The sequence below is a fragment of the Anomaloglossus baeobatrachus genome, chromosome 6 (genome assembly GCF_048569485.1).
Source record: "Anomaloglossus baeobatrachus isolate aAnoBae1 chromosome 6, aAnoBae1.hap1, whole genome shotgun sequence".
Lineage (NCBI taxonomy): Eukaryota > Metazoa > Chordata > Amphibia > Anura > Aromobatidae > Anomaloglossus > Anomaloglossus baeobatrachus.
Window position 1 is genome coordinate 373,620,684 of NC_134358.1, and position 26,108 is coordinate 373,646,791.

The 26,108-nt window shown below is 45.9% G+C and overlaps 1 protein-coding gene across 1 annotated transcript in view; it reads right to left on the bottom strand.

Annotated features, from left to right (window-relative positions):
* PKD1L1 (polycystin 1 like 1, transient receptor potential channel interacting) overlaps nucleotides 1-26,108 on the bottom strand; it is an 884,746-nt gene that overhangs the window by 169,257 nt on the left and 689,381 nt on the right. Inside the window, exon 54 of the mRNA XM_075316120.1 lies at nucleotides 7,174-7,297. Within this exon, the coding sequence (XP_075172235.1) occupies nucleotides 7,174-7,297 (124 nt within the window). The remainder of the gene's footprint in view (nucleotides 1-7,173; nucleotides 7,298-26,108) is intronic.

Consider the following 26,108-nt stretch of genomic DNA (forward strand, 5'->3'; position numbering starts at 1 on the left):
GAGAAACCGTGTCTCTAAGGAAGGAGGAAGATGGTGACACCTGGTAAAACCTTCCCTAGATTGGTGCCACGCCTGTATGCCGATCAGGATACCAAGGCCCTGGCTAACCTTGAAATAGTCCCTGAGTAGTGACTGGACAAGAAGAGTAATAGTCAACTCCAATAACACCTAAAGAACTCTCAGGGAAAACAAACAGGGGAATGCAACCTGATGACTTATCTGCAAGATGACTTTGGGAGAATGACAGCAGCATACAACCACATCTTATAACAGTAGATTTCAAGCCAACTGCTTTCAATCTGGACAGCATAGGAGTAAACGCTATCACCGGCAACAAACCGCGGGGAAATGCAGGTATATATGGACATAGGGAGTGGGGATAAAGATTTGCAGCTGAACCGGCAAGATATCCACAGGGTCCAAAAGGGAAAGAGTTAACCCTAGCAGGGAAGATACATAGAACTCCATTCACACCAAGGAAGAAAGAATAGAACATCAAGGAGCAGTTTGTGCAGCCAAATGCAGTGAATTATTGCAGCCGGACACCACAGCGTTGTCTGTCAAACATGACATACCTATGAGAGGGCAGGCAAATGTTATGGACAATAATCACAGGTGCGTTTTATTGATGCTATTTTGAATGCACAGAGATACTGTGAAGAGATGCTGAGGCCCATTGTTGTGCCATTCATTCATGACCATTATTACCTCATGTTGCTCAATGATAATGCACAGCCTCATGTTGCAAGGATGTGTACACAATTCCTGGAAGCTGAAAACATCCCAGTTCTAGTATAGCCAGCATACTCACCGGATATGTAACCCATTAAGCATGTTTGAGATGCTATGGATCAGTATATACAACAGTGCGTTTAACATTTCACAGGCCACAATCAACAAACTGATCAACTTTATGCGAAGGAGATGTTGTACACTGCATAACACGCACAACACACATCCGTTTAATTTGTACGTGTGCGGTACGTATTTGCACGTACCGGAGACACGTACACACGGAGACCCATGTTATTCAATGGTAGATGGCACACACACGTAAAATCACACGAAACGTGTGACCGTGTGGTAAGTACGTGTGTGCGCTTTTCTACACGAACGACATGTCCGTTTTTGGCTGGCAGCACGCAGGCACGGACCCGCTTTAGTCTATGGGTCCGTGCCTGCACGTACCACACACTGAGTATGTCCGTGTTCAGCACGTTTCGTGCATGTGCGTTTTTACACTAGCGATCTTATTTTTTGTTTTTTTTAAATTAAAGTCAGTATAATTTCCTTTTTTTCTGCTGTTCTCAGACATACTTACATTGGCGCTCGTTTTTTTTCTTCCCCCGGCTCATACCGCTCCCCGATCCCCAGCGCGGCGAGGAACAGCTGTGCAGAGAATACGCGGCAACAATTACTTTGAATATGCCGGCCGCTCATTAATCAATCTCGTATTCCCTGCCTTCCCCACCCACAGACGCCTGTGATTGGTTGCAGTCAGACACGCCCCCCATGCTGAGTGACAGGTGTCTCACTGCACTCAATCACAGCAGCCGGTGGGCGTGTGTATACTGTGCAGGAAAATAAATAAATAATTAAAAAAAACGGCGTGCGGTCCCCCCAATTTTAATACCAGCCAGATAAAGTCATACGGCTGAAGGCTGGTATTCTCAGGATGGGGAGCCCCATGTTATGGGGAGCCCCCAGCCTAACAATATCAGTCAGCAGCCGCCCAGAATTGCCGCATACATTATATGCGACAGTTCTGGGACTGTACCTGGCTCTTCTCGATTTGCTCTGGTGCGTTGGCAAATCAGGGTAATAAGGAGTTATTGGAAGCCCATAGCTACCAATAAGTCCTAGATTAATCATGTCAGGTGTCTCCCCGAGATACCTTCCATGATTAATCTGTAAATTACAGTAAATAAACACACACACCCGAACAATCCTTTATTAGAAAAAAAAACACTAACAAATTGCCTTGTTCACCAATTTAATAAGCCCGAAAAAGCCCTCCATGTCCGGCGTACTCCAGGATGGTCCAGCGTCGCTTCCAGCTCTGCTGCATGAAGGTGACCAGAGCTGCAGAAGACACATCTGCTCCTGTAAGCTCCACGCTGCTAATGAAGACAGCCGCGCGATCAGCTGAGCTGTCAGTGAGGTTACTCGCGGCCAACGCTGAATACAGCTGATCGTGCTATTCCCTTCATTAGCTGCGTGGAAGTGACAGGAGCGGCGGTGTCTTCTGCAGCTCTGGTCACCTCCATGCAGCACAGCTGGAAGCGACGCTGGACCATCCTGGAGTACGCCGGACATGGAGGGCTTTTTCGGGCTTATTCAATTGGTGAACAAGGCAATTTGTTAGTGTTTTTTTTCTAATAAAGGATTGTTTGGGTGTGTGTGTTTATTTACTGTAATTTACAGATTAATCATGGAAGGTATCTCGGGGAGACGCCTGGCTGGTATTAAAATTGGGGGGGACCGCACGCCGTTTTATTATTTATTTATTTTTCTGCATAGTATAGACACGCCCATCGGCTGCTGTGATTGGGTGCAGTGAGACAGCTGTCACTCAGCGTGGGGGGCGTGTCTGACTGCAACCAATCACAGGCGTCTGTGGGTGGGGAAAGCAGGGAATACGAGATTGATTAATGAGCGGCCGGCATATTCAAAGTAATTGTTGACGCGTATTCTCTGCACAGCTGTTCCTCGCTGCGCTGGTGATCGGGGAGCGGTAAGTATGAGAGAGGGCCGCTCACTTCTGTCACTCGGGGGATTAGCAGCCACTGGTGAATCCTTCACAGGTGACCGCTAATCAGTACGCGGCACACAGACAGAGCCGCGGCATGACAATGAAGTCGGGTGCAGTTCACCCGAGTTCATTCTCATCGCGCAACTCTGTCTGCTGTCAGCCGACATGTATCAACGACATTGTGCAACACACAAACGGACATTCCACACGGACATTCCACGTACACGGGCATTTTACACACTAACACGGACATTTTACACGTACACACGGCTCGCATACGCCATCACACGGATGCCATACGTACCGGAGAAACGCCCCAAAAAAACGGAACACGGACCCGAAAAACGGACCGTGTCACACGGACTTTTTTTTGCGGAAGTGTGTTTTAGGACTCCGGCAAATGGTGGTCATACCAGCTACTGACTGGTTTTCTGACCTCCCTGGATCCTATAATACTATAAAACTCCACATTTTAGAGTGCCCTTTTATTGTGGTCAGCCTAAGCCACAAATAATCATGCTGTCTAAGGGGGGCTTTACACGTTGCAACATCACTAGTAATTGCTAGCGATGTCAAGCGCGATAGCACCCGCCCCCGTCGCACATGTGATATGTGGTGATTGCTGCCATGGCGAACATTATTGCTACGGCAGCTTCACACGCACATACCTGCTCGGCAACGTCATAGCGACGTCACCGTGATGTCACTAATCGGCCTGCCAATAGAAGTGGAGAGGCGGAGATGAGTGGGACATAACATCCCGCCCACCTTCTCCCTTCCGCATTGCCGTCGGGACGCAGGTAAGGAGATGTTTGTCATTCCTGCGGGTTTACACACATCGATGTGTGGAGCTGCAGTAACGACAAACAACATCGTACCTGCGGTCGAACCAACATTATGGAAATGAACGACGATACACAGATCAGCGATATTGTATGCTTCTGTGCTCGTTCATCGTCACACATAGGATTTACACATTGCGATGTCGCTACCGGCGTCAGATGTGCGTCACTTATGACGTGACCCCGACGACATATCGGTAGCGATGTCGCAACGTGTATAGCCCCCCTGAGCAACATATTGATATGCCACACCAGTAAGGTGGATGGATTGTCTTGGTAAAAGAAAAGTGCTCACCAACACAGATTTAAACAAATTTGTGAACTATATTTGAGAGAAAAAGGCCTTTTGTGTACAATAAAAAAGTCTAAAGGCTGCTTTACACGCTGCGACATCTAGCAATGTCGTGCATTATAGCACCCGCCTCCGTCGTTCATGCGATATGTGGTGATCGCTGCCGTAGCGACCATTATCAGTACGGCAGCATCACACGCACATACCTTGTCAGCGACGTCGATGTGACCGCCGAACAATCCCTCCTTCAAGGAGGAGGTGCGTTCGGTGTCATAGCGACGTCACTGCGGTGTCACTAAAGGGGGCTTTACACGCTACGACATCGCTAATGTGAACTCGTTGGGTTCACGGAATTGGTGACGCACATCCGGCCGCATTAGCGATGCCGTTGCGTGTGACACCTATGAGCGATTTTGCATCGTTGCAAAAACGTTCAAAATCGCTCATCGGTGACATGGGGGTCCATTCTCAAAAATCGTTACTGCAGCAGTAACGAAGTTGTTCCTCGTTCCTGCGGCAGCACACATCGCTCCGTTTGACACCGCAGGAACGAGGAAGCTCTCCTTACCTGCCTCCCGGCCGCTATGCGGAAGAAAGGAGGTGGGCGAGATGTTACGTCCCGTTCATCTCCGCCCCTCCGCTTCTATTGGGCGGCGGTTCAGTGATGCAGCTGTGACGCTGAACGAATCGCCCCCTTAGAAAGGAGGCGGTTTGCCGGTCACAGCGACGTCGCCGGGCAGGTAAGTAGTGTGATGGGTCGGGGCGATGTTGTGCGGCACGGGCAGCGTGTAACAGCGTGTCCCTCCTCTGCCTGTGCACATGTTTTAATAGTCTGTCTCTCCTTGGTTGTAACATTATATCCCCCCAACCTGTATCATATTGCAATCAGGCTTTATCAGTAATTATTGTCCTTGATTTGGTGGGGATTGCATATACATTGTTCTCCTCTGCAGGGGGCTTCCCTAGTACACAATCTCTGGAGACTGTCTAGGAACATCTTTCTAAAGGCCCAGTCACACACAACGACTTACCAGCGATCCCGAAAACGATGTGACCTGATAGGGATCGCAGGTAAGTCGCTGGGAGATCGCAGGTGAGATGTCACACAGTCAGATCTTACCAGCGATGCAGGAACTATACAGGTCGCAGTAGCGACCTGTATAACGATCTCAGCAGTCACTGTGACCCTGTCACACAGTGTCAAACGCAGCGATGTGTCCTGCCCAGCAGGACATCACCTTTGAAGAAAATGGCCTGGACCATTCTGCAACGACTAGCGATCTCACAGCAGGGGCCTGATCGCTGGTAGGTGTCACACATAACGAGATCGCTAACGGGATCGCTACTGCGTCACCAAACGGTGACTCAGCAGCGATCTCGCTAGCGATCTCGTTATGTGTGACGGTACCTTAACTAGGAGCTACAAATAGAAATGTTAAGGGGGTGGATCTAAGGAGAGGTGGGAGATTCAGCCACATGTTTTTAGTTTTAGTTATGCTTTGTTGGGTGAAGAGCGAGGACCTGTGCTGAGGCCAGCTCCTGTTGCTCGTACATGGACGATTGGACATTGAGTATCAGCTACCACGCTGCTGGATTTAGGGAACTCATCTGAGGACTTTTGTATTCTCCTCGTCGGATTGCCGGGTGGCGCCCCCGGACCTATTTCCTTTGTGTGGACTCTAAAGAACCATTTTATTATTGGATGTTTTATGCTCCCTGCCTCATTAAATCTTCTTGGATTGTTTATCGGTCTGGTGTACCTTACTGCTCTGTCGCATACCCCGTCACACCGCCCCCTTAGAAAGGAGGCGGTTCGCCAGTCACAGCGACGTCGCCGGGCAGGTAAGTAGTGTGACGGGTCGGGGCGATGTTGTGCGGCACGGGCAGCGATTTGTCCGTGTCGCACAAAAGATGGGGGCCGTCAGTACCGATATTGCAGCGTGTAAAGCGGCCTTAAGCGGCCGGCCAATAGAAGCGGAGGGACGGAGATGAGCAGGACGTAACATCCCGCCCACCTCCTTCCTTCCGCATTGCCGGTGGACACAGGTAGGAGATGTTCGTCGTTCCTGTGGTGTCACACATAGTGATGTGTGATGCCGCTGGAACAACGAACAACATCGTACCTGTGGCAGCAGCGATATTAAAGAAAGGAGCGACGTGTCAATGAGCACCGTTTTTGAACGATTTTGCGATCGTTGATCGTCGCTCCTTGGTGTCAGACGCTGCGATGTCTCTACTGGCGCCAGATGTGCGTCACTAACGACGTGACCCCGACGAAATATCGGTAGCGATGTCGCAGCATGTAAAGCACCCTTTAGATCTTTGATTTTAGCTCATGAAAAATGGGAGCAAGAACAAAATTGTTCCATTTATATTTTGTTAACAGTGTAGTTACTGTTTGGATGCATGGCATGATTCACAAGGGAAGAAGCGTAATTTGGAGATAGAATTTTGCTGAAATTGTTTACAGCAGAATTTCAGTGTGACCTTAATGTTTTTCTTGAAGAAGAGTGGCTTTTTTGATTCCAGCCTTGACACCAGGCTAGCTTCTAAAGCCTTTGCCTCACTTTGCACGCAGATGCACTGTCACCTGCTTTCTACCATTCCTGAGGATGCTCTGCACTTGTGCAAACCGAGCCTGTAGGTGAATCCTCTTTATGAGATATTCCTGGCACTAGCTGGACTTTCTTTGTCTACCTAAAACCTTCTTCATATTATTTAAGCCTCTCTCTTTGAAATCTCTGAAGATCAAATAGATGGTTGATTTAGGGACAATCTTGACGACAGCAAGGTCCTTGCCTGTGAAGCCCATTTGATGCAAAGCAATGATGACTATGTGCTTACTTAATGGTAACCAAGGATAACAGAAAAAGACAATGAGTTCCCTTTAAATCAACCACTCTGCAATTATAAATCACTAAGGCAAAACTGAGTGATATCAGATATTTTGTACTAGTTAACATGTTCTCCAGATCTAATGAGAAGATTACTGAAATTAAGCAAGCAGATCATTTTATGGCAGTGCTGAAAATCAGTGGAAATTAATTTGGGGGGGGGATTCTGTTAATTCTTTGGAATTTTTGCGTTACATATGATCACTCTTCATAACAATCTAGGGTTATTGCAGATTAGTACTATAAGAACAGAAGCAGCAGAATTTTGTGAACTTTCAAAACTTTGTTCATGACTGTACTGTACAGAGGACAGAGAAGAATTTTTCACACATAAATGCTCAAAACAAACAGCCGTCTGATTGGTGGAAGAGACTTGCAGATACAAATATTTACCTCATTATGTGAAATCTGTTCACTATACGATTTATTCCAGTACAAACCATCAAGTAACACATTGAAGCAATAATTCCACCATTGGTCTTCTGTTCTGATTTCACTAAATAGCTGTTTAGCATTTCTAAAGGGAAACATATATAGGGAAATTTAAGGTGCTCTCAAATAAATGTAACACATCTAAGGGCAAATAATGAAATCAGACATTAGATTTTATTGTGGCCATACACGGAATAGCTATATGTTTGTGGTTCATCCAATGTTGTGAGTACACCATGCTTGTTTATTTCAAATGGGTCCTAAGGCTGCAATCACACTTTGCTGTAGCGGTGCAGTTTTTCAATGCAATTAAACCACAACAAAAAAAATAATGCACAACGTGTGGATGCAGTCTTAAAGCAGCAGCTTATCTCTGGAGAAGAAAAAGGATCGGTGTATGCTTCTGGCCTTCGACACACATCCGTGCCGCCGGTATGTGTTTGCCATTTTTTGAACGTCCCTGTGGCACGGATACACGTACACCAATGCTACCCTATGGTAGCAGGCACACACACGTAAAACCGCACGGAACGTGTGTCCGTGTGCGTGTGTGCGTTTTTCTACACGCTGACATGTCCACGTTTTCTCCGGCAGCACGGGTGTCATGCGGCCCACACCCGTAACACACGGTTGTAGTGTGGATGCGGTCCCGTGTGACACGCGCCGGAGAAAACACGTGTCAGTGAAAAAAAAGCCAAAACATTTACTCACCTTCTCCAGCCTTCCTGTCTCTGCCGCTGCTGCCACTTGCTGCCGACCGCCGCTCATTATGCTCATTTAATATTCACTTCACTGCGGCCGGCAGCAGCGGGGAGACGGCAGGGCTGGAGACCGAAGATCAGCACCACGGACAGCAGCGCAGACCACGTGAGTATGCAAATTACCGGTTCTACGTGTGCTATCGTGGATAGCACACGTAGAACACACATGGAACACACGTGGACCGCACATACCCGAGACACGTACTTAGCACACGCAACACGCAGGGTAAATATGTGTCTTGCGGCACGTGCGTGTTTTTAACGGAAGTGTGTTTCAGGCCTCTAGGATTGTCAGAATGCCATTATAACCACAAAGGCACAAATGTGGCCAACTTTATTAGTAGAGATGAGAATACTGATTTCATACGAATTTGAGTTTTAGGAAAATCACTGGACCTGGAGAATTTATGCAATTTGTGAATAGCCCCCAAAAAATGCAATCCACTATTTGACACAAAGGAAAAGATTGTATCCGCTAAAGAAAGCTGAAAAGACCTCACATTCGGGTACAGGGATTACCCAAAATGCTTTGCAGCTATCTCATCATAGGGTATAGCACAGCCAATTAGGAGGGACTTTCACAGCATCTACTGAAGCCACGGCAAGGAATGTAACAACTATATTAGGGTAAATCTGGATAGTGACATTAGAGTTGACATCTCATCAACAGTATTATAGAGAGAAAGCGATAAAACATTGGACTAATACTACAGGCAGTGTGTTTTATACAACGTATGCAGTTAAAATGAGTGCAGTACCCTGAATAATACAAAAATGCAATACATAGGGGGAGAGAGACGGAAGAGATGTGGCAGTAGCGGTGACAGTGTGATTGATCACACAGTCATATAGTGTAAAAAAACATGCAATTTGAATTACACTTTTCATGTTTTGTTTTTATAATTCTTCATGCGCAAGAAAGCATTAGAGTATTTCTTTAAAACAATCTAATATTAGTATCTGTCAGTGAATGTACATTTGTCACAAACAACTGAACTGAATTTTTTAATTTCTTGATCTACCTCTTTTGTGTTAAAAAGGCAAAAAAAAAAAACCAAATTCAAGACATTTCACTGCATTTGCCTACTTAATAAAGTGTATGTGTCACAGACTACTTTAGTTTTTGTACACCAGTTTTAGAAGTCAAATTTGACATTTGCACAAGTCACACCAACAGGGACATTTTGATCATTTTTTTTAAGAAACACATCAAGAAAAAAATTATATTTGATTTTTGGGCATAAATTTGGCTGGAATAGATTATGTATGCCATGTCACATGAGAACTCCTTAGGTGCCAAAAGAGTATAAACACATATAAGACACACAGCTTGTGCTATTAAATCCTTTAACCCCTTCACTCCCGAGCCTATTTTCCTCGTCATGATCAGGCCAATTTTTTCAATTCTGAACTGTGTCACTTTATGATGCAATAAATCAGGAACCCTTCAACAGATCCCAGTGATTCTGAGAATTGTTTTTCATGACATATTGTACTTCATGACAGTGGTAAATTTAGGATGATTTTTTTATTTTATTTGTGAAAATATCGAAAATTTAGCAAAAATTCTGCAATTTTCAAACTTTGAATTTGTAGGCCCATAAGCCAGAGAGTTATGTCACACAAAATAGTTAATAAATAACATTTCTCACATGCCTACTTTACATCAACACTAACTTTGAAAGATATTTTTTTTGTTAGGAAGTTAGAAGAGTTTAAAGTTTATCAGAAATTTCCCATTTTCCAACAAAATTTACAAAATCTTTGTAGGGACCACATCACATTTGAAGTGAAATTCAGAAGCCTATGTAACAGAAAATACCTAAAAGTAACACCATTTTGAAAACTGCACCCCTCCCTCAAAATGCTTAAAACCACATTCAAGAAGTGTATTAACCCTTTAGGTGCTTAACAGGAACTAAAACAATTTAGAAGGAAAAAAAAGTGTAAATTTTACCCACAAAAATATTACTTTGGCTTCAAATTTTTCATTTTCACAAAGATGGCAGGAGATAATGAATCATACAACTTGTTGTGCAATTTATCCCATATAAGGTAAGGATTGGAAGGGAAGGAATTTTAGAGTGCAAAATTAACTGGGATAGGGGACATCATGTTAAATTTGGAGAACCCCTGATGTTCCTAAATAGTGGAAACCCCTCACAAGTGACCCTATTTTGGAATCTAGACCCCTAAAAGAATTTATCTACATGTTTGGTGAGAACCTGGAACCCACAGGTGCTTTACGGAATTTTATAACACTGAGGCAAGAAAAATAAAAACACATTTTTTATCTCAAAAATGTTGCATTAATCCCAAATTTTTCAAATTCATTAGGGTAACAGAAAATAATGAACCATATAATTTGTTGTGCAATTTTTACTGAGTAGAAAACTACTTTTGAGGCAGAGTATAAAGTGAATAAGGGAAGGAGTGCCATACTGGGCTGCAGATTTACTGCCTAAACAGTGGCAACCCCCCACAATTAACAGCATTGCGAAAACTAAACCCCTCAAGGCTCTAGATGTTTGCAGAGCACCTTGAATCCTTAGTTACTTCACAGAATTTTATATCATTGAGCTGTTAAAATGGAAAAATATATTTTTACCACAAAAGTGTTGCTTTATCTATCATTGTCACAAGGGTAACAAGAGAAAATGCACTGTAAAATGTGTTGTACAATTTCTTCTGCGTATGCTGATATCCTATATGTGGTGGAAATCTACTATTTGGGTGCATAGCAGGGTTAGGAAGGGAAGGAGCGCCAATTGACGTTTTGAAAGCAAATTTGGCTGGAATGCCATGTCACGTTTGGAGAGACCTTAATGTGACTAAATAGTGGACCTCCCCCACAAGTGAGCCAATTTTAGAAACTAGAACCTACAAAGAATTTATCTAGATGTTTGGTGAGTACTTTGAACCCCCAGGCACTTCACAGCATTTATAACGTTCAGCTGTGAAAATTAAAAAATAAATTTTTAACCACAAAAATGTTGCCTTAACCAGAAATCTTTAATTTCACTTTCACAATGATATCAGGAGATTATGCACCATACAATTTATTTCAAATTTTTTTGGAGTTTGCTAACAGCTCATATGTGGTCCAAGACTACTATGAGGCACAGTATAAAGTGAAGAAAGGAGGCAGCGCCATATTGGAGATCAGATTTATTTGGAATGGTTTGCGGGTGCCATGGAACATTGGCAGAGCCCCTGAGGTGCCAAAACAGCAGATATCCCCCACAAGTGACTCCATATTACAAACTGCACCCTTCAATAAATTCATCCAAGGAGGCAGTGAGCATATAATAACTACAGGAGTGTGACAAAATGTTATAATATTGGGCAGAGAAGAATTTATTACATTGTTACCACTAAAATATTGTTTTAACCCCATGTTTACAATTTTCACAAGGGGAATAGGTAACAATTTCCCATATGTTGCACAATTTGTATTGAACATGGCAATACCCCATATGTGACTGTACAGTACTATTTGGCCATGGGGCTTGAGAGGGAAGGAGTGCTATTTGATTTCTGGGACATAGATTTTCCTAGACTAGTTTGTGGACTCCATTTGCAGAGCCAGTAAGTGCCAGAATAGCAGAAAACCCCTCAGGTGATTACATTTTGGAAATTATACCCCACTGAGATTTCAGCTACGGGTGTAGTGACTAACCTATGGAAAACACCCATGGATTGAAACGCAATGAATATTCCAGAATTAAAGATTCCAAATAAGCCTTTGTCTTTCCCAGTACATTGTAGTGCCCGTACATTATGCGCAACTCATGCTTCTGAAAACCTGCACCTTGTAAATTAAGTTGGCTCTCCTAACTACAATAATATTAAACATGTGGATGTTAACTTGGGTTTAGGAACAATGTGGGGCTCAAAAGGGAGGGGGGGGGCATTTAGATTTGGGAGTGCAGATTTTGCTGAGTTTATTTTTTGAGGGGGAAATCATAGCGTTTTTCGAGTGGCTTTGTGTCTCAGGTCATCGCAGGGTATTGGGCAATCTGCCCTTATGCATGATATCCAATCCTCCTTGGTTACGGATCCCTAGCCTGTGGTGTTGCTAAGAACAAGCTAATCAAAATCCTAGAAACACTCTGCACTACACCCACCAGACACACCAGTGGACAGCCTGAAGGGAATAGGGCTGGACACTTGGGGAGTTGGTAAGGGGGTCAGGAGTGTCAAGAGCAGTCAGTCAGGTGGTGACTCTCGAGAGGAGAGGTCACAAGTCGTGGAGGAGGTTGGGAGCTGGGCTCCTCAGTTACTAGGTGGCAAACGTTGGTCTGGGCCTAGTAGGAGCTGGAACTCCGGTCGCAGGGGATCGCGTCAAGGGGAACGGAACTGCCGAGGAGGGCAACCGGCAGTTTTGAGCCATCTCTAGTCAGGGGCCAGGGCATGACGGGGTACGTGGACCTTAGGCCGGGAAGTAGCTTCACGCGTCCTGGTAATTTACCCGACAAGGGCAAAGACTTCACGATTCGTCCTCCACCCGCTCCAAATTCAGGGTACTAGCACAACGAGGGGGATAGGACTTCCCAATATACAATCCAGAAAATCCCAAGCGTGAACCCTGAGAGCAAGCTCATTCCGTTAGCCATACGGGTGAGCGGGACCCGTTCAGTTTCAAGCTGAGAGGGACCAACTACAGGCAGAGGTGCCAAGGTCAAGGTCACAGGCTAACAGGAAATACCATAGGGCACTGGATCCCGGCATGCTCCCTCCTTGTTGTAGCGATGCTAAGAATTCTGGGTTACAAGTTGTCGGTGTCAGCGTTATTGGACTGAGTGAGTATGCAGTGACCCTTTCCTCCCCAAGGGTGCTCCCCTCTCTCCATCACCAAGCCCCGGGGCGTCTCCCCCCTACCTATGGAGGGGTTAAACATCTGGCTGCCATTCCACCGCCACCGGACGCTCCCAACAGCAGCGATGGTATCCCACCTTACCACACACCGTGGGTGGCGTCACAAACTCTAACCACAAAATCCCCTGTAAATACCCCCCCTTTTAGTGCGAGTGTCTGTGCTACTCCGCTTGGGTCCGGAGACCCCTCGAGCCACCGCAGATCCGGATCCGAGTGACGGCCCGGCTGCTGGCGCTGGGGCAGTACACCTCGAAACTTCTGGCGTCACGAACAGGATACGAGAAGGACCCTCTTACCTGGGTGACGTGTGCCTTGAAGCTGAAAATTGCAAGTCAAAATTCCTCTTCCCGCCAATTCCGCCATTTTACGCCATCTTTTAGCGCCAAAACGCTGTCTTCCCCGAGAAAGCGTGCAAAGTCTAAGCCCCGCCCCTTGTCTTGCTAGTGAGGCCGGAACCAGAAGTTCCAGAGGACCACAGCGCGCGAAAGAGTGCAAAGTGAAAACCGAGGGGGCGTGCCGGAATGTAACAAGAACGGAAGTGGAGTAGGGACGTCAGGACTAGAGTTGAGCGCAGTTCGCGGTTCGAGGTTCTCCAGTTCGCGGCTCGAGTGATATTGGGGGCTGTTCTAGATAGAACTAGAACTCGAGCTTTTTGCTAAAGCTCGATAGTTCTAGATACGTTCGAGAACGGTTCTAGCAGCAAAAAGCAGGGCTTTTTACAGCTACAGTGTGCAGGAGCCATCGCTGGCAGCCTGCCAGAAGCTGGTAACCAAGATAAACATCGGGTATCCAAGCAAAGCGCTTTGGTTAGTAACCTGATGTTTATCCTAGTTACGTGCAGGAAGCCCACACTTCCCCGCTCAGCTCGCTCCGCCCCCTCCTGCACGCGGCATTTACCCATACATACACACATACACACACAGACACACACACGTCCCCAGCCATGCAGTCCACGACACTGACGTCCTCCTGGCACTCTGCACACATGGTCCCGCTCGGCTTACCTGCGGTGATGAAGTCCCGACCTCAGCGCTGTCACTGTCCTCCATGGCCGCCGCTTGTCACATCACCTTCTCTCGCTTCCGACCCGAGACTGACAAGCGGTGACGTCACGGGCCTCTCGCGATACTTGGCTGTGAAGGCGGCGGTCATTGAACTCAGTGACAGGAGCAGCAGTGCAGGAGATCAGCGCAGGTAATGTACCTCGCTGACAGCAGCACTTGTCATGCCCTGCAGTGACCTGGGCTGACCCATTGATGTTAGCTCAGGTCACTGCACTGCTCTCCCAGCCAATGGGGAACATCCTGCTCTTCACTGACTGGGACAGTGTGGATCATCATGGCAACCCCTTGGATTACACCAGACCTGGATTTGTTTTTCTTTCTAATAAATTGGTTAAAGAGGGAATGTATTGGGGAGTATTTTTTCAAATAAAAATGTGTTTGTTGTCTATTTTTTTTTATTACTGACTGGGTTGGTGATGTCGGGTATCTGATAGACGCCTGACCTCACCAACCCCAGGGCTTGATGCCAGGTGACATTACACATCTGGTATTAACCCCATATATTACCCCGTTTGCCACCGCACCAGGGCACGGGATGAGCTGGGGCGAAGCACCAGGATTGGCACATCTAATGGATGCGCCACTTCTGGGGCGGCTGCGGCCTGCTATTTTTAGGCTGGGGAGAGTCCAATAACCATGGACCTCCCTAGTCTGAGAATATCAGACCCCAGCTGTCTGCTTTACCTTGGCTGGTGATCCAATTTTGGGGGGACCCCTACGTGTTTTTTTTTTTAAATTATTTATTTAATTTAAAATAACAGCGTGGGGTGCCCTCAGTTTTGGATTACCAGCCAAGGTGAGGTTGCCAGCTGTGGTCTGCAGGCTGCAGCCGTCTGCTTTACCCTAGCTGGCTACAAAAATAGGGGGAACCCTACGTCATTTTTTTTTTCATTTTTTTGGCTAAATACAAAGCTAAGCACCCCTTAGTGCCACATGAAAGGCACCAAAGGGTGCAAAATTACAAAATGCAGGAGAGTGGGACATTATGTGTCTTTCTGCCATTATAATGACAGAAAAGACTGATATGAAGTGCACAAGCACAAGAAAATCACCAGAGCGCTCTACGCTGTGAAAAGCAGTAGAAAATGGCACTGGAGTGAACATGTGACCGCCTCATGTAGGATGAAGCTATGGATCCTGGGTAAATTTATGCATTTACCCTCCTTCAGTTTTTTTGCAGTACACAAAAAAAACGGAAGGCACCCGGATGACAAACAGATGACATACGGACCGTCTATGGAACGGAAACGGATGCCACACGGATGGACCCGTGAAAAAAAACGGACTGTTTTTTGCAGACCGCAAAAATGGATCGGTCGTGTTAATGTAGCCTTATTCTGATCTGCCGTTTATAAACAGCAGGCAGAAATAAGTGAATAACGCCCCCCAGCGTCAGAAAATCTCCGGGGTTTCAGGGCTAGCTGAGACCCTGGAGATCATGATTCAGGACGGTTTTTCCGGTCCCCGCTCACGTGATCACAGGTATACACCGTACACCGATGATCACGTTACAGTAAATGACAGCGCCGGTAAAAATTTATTTATCTCCCATCTGGCATGAACAAACATGATAAATCTCCTCCCCGGTCCCCTCCGGTCCCCCGGTGTCGCCAAAGTGCCCCCCCTGATGCCCTCCCAGAAATCCAAGATGGCCACGCGCACAGCAGCGCGCCGGCCGCATTCACCCTACTTCTCTGATTTCTGTCGCATGTGCCATGACACATGCGACAGAAAACTCCTCCCCAGGCCCTGCCAGGTCACCCCCTATAACCCCACCGGTGTTCCCCGGTGTCCCACGGTACCTGTGTAGCGTTGATCAATCCACTGGCCCTCTCCTTCACAATAGACGCTGCCGCATGCACAGAGCGGCTGTCAGCTCAGCTTCCTGTGTTCAGACACAGTGAGTGGTGGTTATGCATCTGTAAGCTAAATGGGCGGCACGGTGGCTCAGTGGTTAGCACTGCAGTCTGGTGCAGGACACCATCTGCAAGGAGTTTGTATGTTCTCCCCGTGTTTGCGTGGGTTTCCTCCGGGTACTCCGGTTTCCTCCCACACTCCAAAGACATACAGCGCTATGGAATTAATAACGCTATATAAATGAATAAATTATTATTATTACTGCAATGCCCTGCTCATGAGGTAAGGAACATAATTGATCAGGAGAGCTATATACTACATTTCCAAATGCAGGGATTTGCTTTTATAGTTTCCCTGCTGAACGACTACCAAACATGAGAGTCCGTTATACGCCACAAGAAAACACATCTAAATAGCGAGCTCTGTTGTTAAGTATTCATTCAGCTGGATAACTGGACTTAAAGGGGTATTCCATCTCCAAGATCCTATCCCCAATATATAGTAGGTGGAATAGCAATAATATCAGCAAATACCAATATTTGGAAATGTAGAATAGTTCTCCTGATTAGGCATGCCCTTACCTCATGAGCAGGGCATTGCAGCTTTGGTAGCAACCATTACGACATGGACTCTGCTGCTGTGGACCCGGGGAGAGTGAGTGCAGATTCATTGCACCCACACTCCTCACATGAAGGGTCCGCACTCCTAGAAAATGGGGGATACGTTCCCTGAGTGTCTCCCCCCCATATTCTAGACGGTCCAGAGTCGTCGTGGGACCCCTTTATTTTTTTTCTTACAATAAATTGGTGAAAGAGGAAATGTTTTGGGGACTGTTTTTTCAAATAAATTTCTTTTGTCGATTTTTTTTTTGTTAGTACTGACAGTTTATGATGTTGGGTATCTAATAGACGCCATGACATCACAAACTGCTGGGCTTGATTTCAGGTGACTTTACAGCTAGTATCAACCCGATTTATTACCCCGTTTGCCACTGCACCAGGGCACGGGATGAGCTGGGGTGAGGCGCCAGGATTGGTGCATCTAGTGGATGCGCCACGTCTGGGGTGCCTGCGGCCTGCTATTTTTAGGCTGGGAAGGCCCAATAACTATGGACCTTCCCACCCTGAGAATACCAGACCACAGCTGTCTGCTTTACCTTGGCTGGTGATCCAATTTGGGGGGGACCCTACTTTTATTGTGTAATTATTAATATTTATAAAATAATTATAAAAAAAGAGCCTGGGGGGACCTCCACATTGGATCCCCAACTACGGTAAAGCTGCCAGCTGTGGTTTTCAGGCTACAGCCGCCTGCTTTACCCTAGCTGGCTATCAAAAATGGGGGGACCCAACGTCATTTTTTTTAACTATTTTTTAAATAGAAAAAATTAATGGGCTTCCCTGTATTTTGATTGCCAACCAAGGTAACGGCAGGCAGATGGGGGTGGCAACCCATAGCTGTCTGCTTTATCTGCGCTGAGAATCAAAAATACCGCGGAGCGCTACGTCATTTTTTTTAAAGATTTATTTTTACAGCACTGTGATGTCCAGCAATCAAAATACAGGGAAGCCCATTTTGGTTTTAGTTATTTAAATAAATAATTAAAAAAAATATACATGGGCTCCCGCTGCATTTTTTGTATTGCTAGCTAAGGGTAATCCAAGCAGCTACTGGCTGCTAACCCCCACTGCTTGGTGTTACCTTCACTGGCAATGCAATGGAAAATCCAGGGAAGCATTTTTTATTTTTTTTGCCAAAAAACTACAAAAAAAGGACGTGAGCTTCGCCATATTTTTGTATGCTAGCCAGGTATAGCAGGCAGGTGCTGGAAGAGTTTGATACAGCGCCAGAAGATGGCGCTTCTATGAAAGTGCCATTTTCTGAGGCGGCTGCAGACTGCAATTCGCAGCAGTGGGGCCCAGAAAGCTCAGGCCAACCTGTGCTGCGGATTCCAATCCCCAGCTGCCTAGTTGTACCTGGCTGGACACAAAAATGGGGCGAAGCCTACGTCATTTGTTTTCTAATTATTTCATGAAATTCATGAAATAATAAAAAAAGGGCTTCCCTTTATTTTTGGTTCCCAGCCGGGTACAAATAGGCAACTGGGGGTTGGGGGCAGCCGTAACTGCCTGCTGTACCTGGCTAGCATACATAAATATGGCGAAGCCCACATAATTTTTTCAGGGGGCAAAAAACTTCTGCATACAGTCCTGGATGGAAAAAGGAGGGGAGCCAGCACTGCTTATGAATGGCATGCAACAATGAAGAAATAAAAAGTGTAATATTCACAAATTCATTCCTACTGTAACAATTCAACAATGTCGCCATCAAAATTCAGTTTGGTGCTTGTTCACACACAGCCATCGCCTCCTGCTCCTAGGCATCATTATTTAAACACCACCTGCCTGAACCTTGTTCCGACCTCATCCATGTTTGCTGGTCTGGCACTGTGAGGGCCAGTCCTGACATTGTGCTGGTGTGTGTGGTTCTGCCACACACACTGGCACCTGGGCTGCCTTTATTCTCGGTTGTCAGTCCTGGCAGCATGGGAGCGGTTCAGACATGTCTCGGGTAAGTGGTGTTTTCATATGGTCCTACGCATTATATGAGACTTTGTGGTACATAATAATTTATAATATAGCGTTAGGGACCCCCCTATAGAGATTTACCGTGACGGGGCAGGGGGGCTCAAATCATTGATCAATCATTTGCAAAAAATCTCATTGAATTGTTACAGTAGGAATGAATTTGTGAATATTACACTTTTTATTTCTTCATTGTTGCATGCCATTCATAAGCAGCGCTGGCTCCCCTCCTTTTTTCGTTTACTGGTCAGGTGGTCGACCGCCACCATGCCGTGCACGCCCAGTGTGGTTTGCAAATTCCTTCTGTCGCCATCAAAATTCAGTTTGGCGCTTGTTCACACACAGCCACCGCCTCCTGCTCCTAGGCATCATGATTTAAACACCACCTGCCTGAACCTTGTTCCGCCCTCATCCATGTTTGCTGGTCTGGCACTGTGAGGGCCAGTCCTGACATTGTGCTGGTGTGTGTGGTTCTGCCACACACACTGGCACCTGGGCTGCCTTTATTCTCGGTTGTCAGTCCTGGCAGCATGGGAGCGGTTCAGACATGTCTCGGGTAAGTGGTGTTTTCATATGGTCCTACACATTATATGAGACCTTGTGGTACATAATAATTTATAATATAGCGTTAGGGACCCCCCTATAGAGATTTGCCGTGATGGGGCAGGGGGGCTCAAATCATTGATCAATCATTTGCAAAAAATCTCATTGAATTGTTACAGTAGGAATGAATTTGTGAATATTACACTTTTTATTTCTTCATTGTTGCATGCCATTCATAAGCAGTGCTGGCTCCCCTCCTTTTTTCGTAGTCCTGGATGGAGTATGCTGAGCCTTGTAGTTCTGCAGCTGCTGTTTGTCTGTATGGAGAAGAGCAGACAGCAGCTGCAGAACTACAAGGCTCAGCATACTCCATCCAGGACTGTATGCAGAAGTTTTTTGCCCACCAAAAAAATGATGTGGGCTTCGCCATATTTTTGTATGCTAGCCAGGTACAACAGGCAGCCACGGGCTGCCTCCAACCCCCAGTTGCCTATTTGTACCCGGCTGGGAACCAAAAATATAGGGAAGCCCGTTTTTTTTTATTATTTCACTTATTTCATGAAATAATTAAAAAACAAATGACGTGGGCTTCGCCCCATTTTTGTGTCCAGCCGGGTACAACTAGGCAGCTGGGGATTGGAATCCGCAGCACAGGTTAGCCCGAGGTTTTTGGGCGCCTCTGCTGCGAATTGCAGTCCGCAGCCGCCTCAGAAAATGGCGCTTTCATAGAAGCGCCATCATCTGGCGCTGTATCCAACTCTTCCAACAGCCCTGAAGCCGGGTGGCTTGTTGGGTAATAATGAGTTAATACTAGCTTTGTTTTACTAGCTAGTATTAAGCCAGAGATTCTTAATGTCAGGTACGTTTGACCCGGCCATTAAGAATCTCCAATAAAGGGTTAAAAAAAAGACACCACACAGAGAAAAAATACTTTAATAGAAATAAATACACAGACACATTAGAGACTCCATCTTTATTACCCCCTGTCAGCCCTCCACGATCCATGGTCTTCTGTCTTTCTCGTTCAACAAATGCAGCTCTGCTCCATCACTGCTGCATGGGGGAAGACGCTGCTGCTCCCCGTGCAGCCTTCACTCCGTGAAGGCTGCACGGGAAGCAGCGTGCAGCCTTCACTCCGTGAGTGATCAGTGCTGCTGGCTGTCAGCGGTAACAGCGGTAACGCTGACAGACGCGTTACCATAGCAACGGTGCTTCCGGAGCCGCGGTTAGCGGTGACGTCACCGCTAACTGCGTTGCTATGGCAACGGTGATCTCCGTTCATGACCGGCTGTGTCAGCCGGTCCCTAACGGAACGGGGAGTCGACCGTTTGCTAGAGCATGTCGCCGGTACACGGCGATACACAAATGTGCACCGTGTACCGGAGAGATGCACTCGCAGGTCCTACATGACGCATCATAGTCATGAGACCAGTCTGTAGCCAATGAGATAATAGCCACATGACTGGTCACATGGCTATTTTGACGTCACGATAGGTCCTGCATCACTGCTGGCAGTGCTGGTCACCGGGAGGATTCAGCGATCATCGGATGGAATAGCAGCAGGAGACAGAGTGCAGGAGGGATCGCGGGGACCGGTAAGTGTTATGGCAATGTTTATTAACTGTATGTGTACATGTATAATGCGTTTTTATGTGTTTGTGATTGCCTCCCATTATATCCTATTGGTTCGAGTTTAGTTCGTCGAACGTTCGCCGAACCGAACTCGAACGAGACCTCTGTTCGGCGAACCGAACTCGAGCCGAACCACGGCCAGTTCGCTCATCTCTAGTCAGGACTCTGCCCTAACATTCCTGGACAACGCAGAGGCAAGATGGCGGAGCGAGACTGGTCACCTGAGCGTGCTGTTCCCGTGACCGCGACATGGATAGAGGAAGAGACGGAACAACTGTGCAGGAGAATCTGGATGCAGTTCCTCTTTATATTAAGTCACTGGAGGGAAGAGATGAGGAGCCTGGCGATGGCGGTGCGAGCCCATGCGATGGAAGTCCCACGAGAAGAGAGGGTAAGCGGTTACCCAGTCCATGTTGATTACCCTAATCTGGCCACTGCGGCTGAGGGATCCGGACCACCTCCGCTCGCGGCGAGCATTCCACCGTCAACTACCCCGTCCTCGGCGGACACCGAACTGCCTACACCAATCCCGGCAGTGGAACCTGCAGTACTTATATATGAGGCTCCAGTTACAGAAATCCCGGTCTCGACCATCATTCCAGTCATGACAGCGGTCGTCCGGAGCCCGGCCAGAGCAGACCCGGCCGCATCACCGGGCCCGTCCTCAGTGGCGGAGCACCCGGACCCTGCAACCCTGGCTGCGGAGCAGTCGATTCTTCAGCTTGCAGCCACAGAAGTGGAACCTACAGCACCACCGGTTCCACTGCCGCGCGGTATCCCAACAGCTGTTGGGGCCGCAAGAGTCCACTAAAGGGCGCTTCACACGCTACAATATATCTTACAATGTGTCGGCGGGCTCACGTCGTAAGTGACGCACATCTGGCATCGTAAGTTACATTGTAGCATGTAACAGCTACGTGCGATTGAACGGTAAAACGTTCATCGCATGCACGTCGTTCATTTCCTAAGAATTGAACGTCAGGTTGTTCATCGTACCTGGGGTAGCACACATCGCAGTGTGTGACACCCCGGGAACGATGAACAGATCTTACCTAAGAAAGGAGGTGGGCGGGATGTGTACGTCCCGCTCATCTCCGCCTCTCCGCTTCTATTGGCCGGCTGCCGCGTGACGTCGATGTGACGCCGAACGTCCCTCCCACTCCAGGAAGAGGATGTTCGCCACCCACATCGAGGTCGTATGGAAGGTAAGTACGTGTGATGGGGGGGGTTATTCGTTTGTGCGACACGTTCAACAAATTGAAAGTGCCGCACATACGATGGGGGCGGGTACGATCGCATATGATATCGTATGCTGAATTGTATGGTGTAAAGCAGGCTTTAAAGCCAGAGCCAGTTAGGGAGCTGAAGCTGGACACTGATGCCCTCGCCTAGGAATGACATCTGCGACAGATGATGTCAGCGATGACGACACAAGGTCAACAATGACAAAAGATGCTTGCCCGAGCTAAGAGAGAGAAGGAGCACTTGAGGAAGGCTACCTTCCATGTCCGAGGGCCACAGCGCAGAGGGTACGTCAGGCAGTTTAACCCCGAGAAAAGGGTGGGGTTTCCTCTCGGAAGCAGATCTCTCAGAATAGGTGCTTGTTGCTCGGAGAGATATTGAGCAATATCTCACGAGTGGCCATCCAGGCTGCAATCTGGAAGTGGGGCAAGTGGTCAGTTACACTCGGCACTGGAGTGAGCGGGGCTGGTATGACCTAGATGTGAAGCGGCTCGCTATAGTTGATGAGAGTAGTACCAGCCACCGCCGTCGACTACCAGCCTCCCAGTGAGCGGCACTAGTAAAGTAAAATGTTATAATGCCAGTGGTTTTAGAAGCCATAGAACTGTTAGGTATCGGTGTTTTCGTTTATTGTTTTCCACAGTTTGTTATTTTCGATATAGAATGGTTAGCAAATGAATGCTCGAGTACCAATTACAAACTCACGAAGAAGTTACCTGATTAACAACTAGATTCCTTTGCAGAATGTACACCTGGTACATGGACTCCGTTGTAAGTAGACATGGACCACGGTCACAGGACTGACGTGACCAACACAAACTAGTGTATTGTACATAGTTGCACCTCCTGTGCCAACCAGAGTCGTCTAAAGACCACGCCCGGGACCTTAACCTGGTCATGGACCCGCGAATAGGTTTCCAGGGGTTCAGGTTGTTTGGGTGGCGGGTTACTGGGATCCGAAACATTGGGACTGGACTGTCGCAGGAAGGGGCTGCAACGGAGTAGGTTGGGTCTCCGCTGCCAGAAAAACTGGTAGCGTCCCACCATTGGGAGATGAACTGTATATAAATGGAATGTTTAGTAATATTTAAGTAAGGTGCCTCCCCTGTGTGGGATGGGAACTGTTAATAAACAACCGTTAACCCTTTTCTTATCACTTACACTTGGGAATTCTATAGAATTGGGATTCTGATTCAGGTAAGAAGAGCCACTTATCCATGGCGGCACGGTGGCTCAGTGGTTAGCACTGCAGCCTTGCAGCGCTGGAGTCCTGGGTTCAAATCCCACCAAGGACACCATCTGCAAGGAGTTTGTATGTTCTCCCCATGTTTGCGTGGGTTTCCTCCGGGTACTCTGGTTTCCTCCCACACTCCAAAGACATACTGATAGGGACTCTAGATTGTGAGCCCTAATGGGGACAGTGTTGTCAATGTATGTAAAGCGCTGTGGAATTAATAGCGCTATATAAATGAATAAAATTATTATTATTATTATCTCTTACAGTTTAAAAAAAATAAATAAATAAATAAACCTCTGGTGTCCTGTAGCTCGGGAACGAGATATGTTTAACCAAGGGGGAATGTGACGCCCTGGCCTATCTGGTTGTCGCAGGGTATTGTGCAATCTGCCCTTTTGCATGATATCCAATCCTTCTTGGTTACGGATCCCTAGCCTGTGGTGTTGCTAAGAACAAGCTAATCAAAATCCTAGAAATACTCTGCACCACACCCACCGGAATTAAAGATTCCAAATTAGCCTTTGTCTTTCCCAGTACATTGTAGTGCCCGTACATTGTGCGCAACTCATGCTTCCAGAAACCTGCACCTTGTAAATTAAGTGGGCTCTCCTAATTACAATAATATTAAACATGTGGATGTTAACTGTGGTTTAGGAACAATGTGGGGCTCAAAGGGAGAAGGGGCATTTAGGTTTGGGAGTGTAAATTTTGCTGAGTTTATTTTTTGAGGGGGATATCATAGCATTTTTCAAGCGGCTTTGTGCTACCAGTAACATGGAAGCCCCATATATTTCTGTTAACAGATAATGGACCAAGTGGGAATTTTTGTTTTTGTGGGTTGAGTTGAATGCTATTTGGTGAAAATTTGGGGTACAGGATATTTATCTCATGATCTATGCTGAGTACTTACATCAGGGTTTCCATTGACATCTCTAAAATTAATCAAATTGACTCCTTCTGCCTCAAGACAGTGAATTTTCCGTTAGGAATTTTATCTGAATCACGATTTTCAGAGATTTATGCATATTTCCCAGTGTAAACGCTCAGCATACAGTGCAGGATAAATGTGATCTGTGCCATACTGCAATCTTTGCTTGGCAGAATGAACAAATCAACAGCAGTGGAAGAATTGGCTTTATATATTTATTTTTTACTCCGTACACAGTGCAGTATAAGTGATTAGACAGATTAATTCCTCAGGTCAGTATGATTCCAGCGATACCAGATTTATATTTTTTTTTAGGTTTGGTCAATATCACGCTAATAAACACTTTTTTACAAAATAAATGTTTTAGCATCACCAAATTTTGAAGGCTATAGTTTTTTTTTTTCAATTTTCTGTTGACAGAGTCATGTGAGAGCTTATTGAAACAAAAGAAGAAACAGCAATTCGGGAATTGTTGGGGTTTTTTTTACGCTATTCACCATGTCTTAAAGTGATAAGACTGCTTTATTCTTTAGGTCATTGCGATTGCAGTGATACCACATTTTTTTAATGTTTATTTTTTGGCCGCTTTTCCACTATAAAAACAATTTTATAGAAAAAAATAGATTTTGCATTACTGTAGAGTGCTACAGATTTTTATTTTTTTGCTGATGGGGCTGTATAGCGACTTGTTTTTTGTGGGACAAGATGACATATTCAGCTTTTCCATTTGTATTTATATATCACTTTTTGATTGCATTTTATTCCACTTTTTTGTCAGCTGTATGATGAAAAAAGTCAAAAACATAGATTTTGCTACAATTTTTATATTACGGTTTTTACTGAAAGGGTTCACTAGTTTTATAGATCAGGTTGTTATGGATGCGTCAATACCAAATATGTGTACTTTTTGTTTTTTTACATAAATACACATATTTATTAAAACATTTTTGTTTATTTTTTTGTTCTTTATTTTCTGATTTTTAAAAACTTATTTTTACAATTATATTTCTTTCTTTTTTTTTTCACTTTTTGCTTAGTCCCTCTATGGGTATTACCTTTCATTGCCCTGATTGCAGGCATAATTGTATTGTAATGCACAATCATTGCAATACACTATAGCTGTAAGTGCACCACTATCTAAAGCAGCTGGGATCATGCTTCCTGGCATGTTCCCAAAGACTTTTCGTAGTTTGCTGACCTGTAGGTTGTCATGACCACCTGGTGTCACCATGGCAAAGATCAGGCCCTCACGATCACATTGTGGGGGCATCAATCGGAGGGGAAAGGGAGCAAGATCCCTCTCCCAGACCTAGCTGTGAGAGCCAGGGCTCAGCTGTCAAGTAAGCAGAGTCCCCGGCGGCGATCGCGTGAGCACAGCTCATGTGTCCCTGAAATTGCCAGGACATACTGGTTATGTCTAAAGTTGGGAACTACCCATCAAGCAGGACATACCCAGTACGTCCAAGGTCAGGAATCAGGAGGGGGTTAAGGGTATAAAAATTAAGTTTAAAAATTGCAAAATTTTAAAAAATTGTCAAATTTTCAAAATTTTTATGAAGATACGCAAATCATATTGACCAAAATTTACCACTAACATGATGTACAATATGCCAAGAAAAAATAATCTTAGAATCACTGGGAAAATATTGAAGCATTCCACAGTTATTACATTATAAAGTAACACTGAGCAGAATTGTAATATTTTTCTTGGCCAGAAAGGTGAAAACAGGCTCGGTTGTGAAGGGGTTAATTACTTGTGAAGGAAAGATGATTCCAGCAGATAAATAGGAAAGGGTTCTTTACAGTTAGACTCGTAATACTGTGGAATTTCCCTACTGCAAATGGCAGTGATGTCAGAAACTATCAGCATTTAATAAAGGGCTAGGTACTTATCTGACTACAAATGACAGTGTGAGCATTATGGGACAGCTATCTGTCATTCAACAACTCTCCTTGAATGTATTGCAGAGGACAGTCAGCCAAGGATTGTCTCTCCAGGTCTTATAAAAGACTCGATGACGTAATGCAGTTGGTCAATCACAGTAATGCCAGTAACCAACATGGCTATGGCATTACTGAGCATGGCAGATAATCCCTGCATGTTGATTGGCTTTGTAAAAGCCGCAAAACAGGGCGGGGACTCGAGCATGGCGCTCGAGCATCGAACAT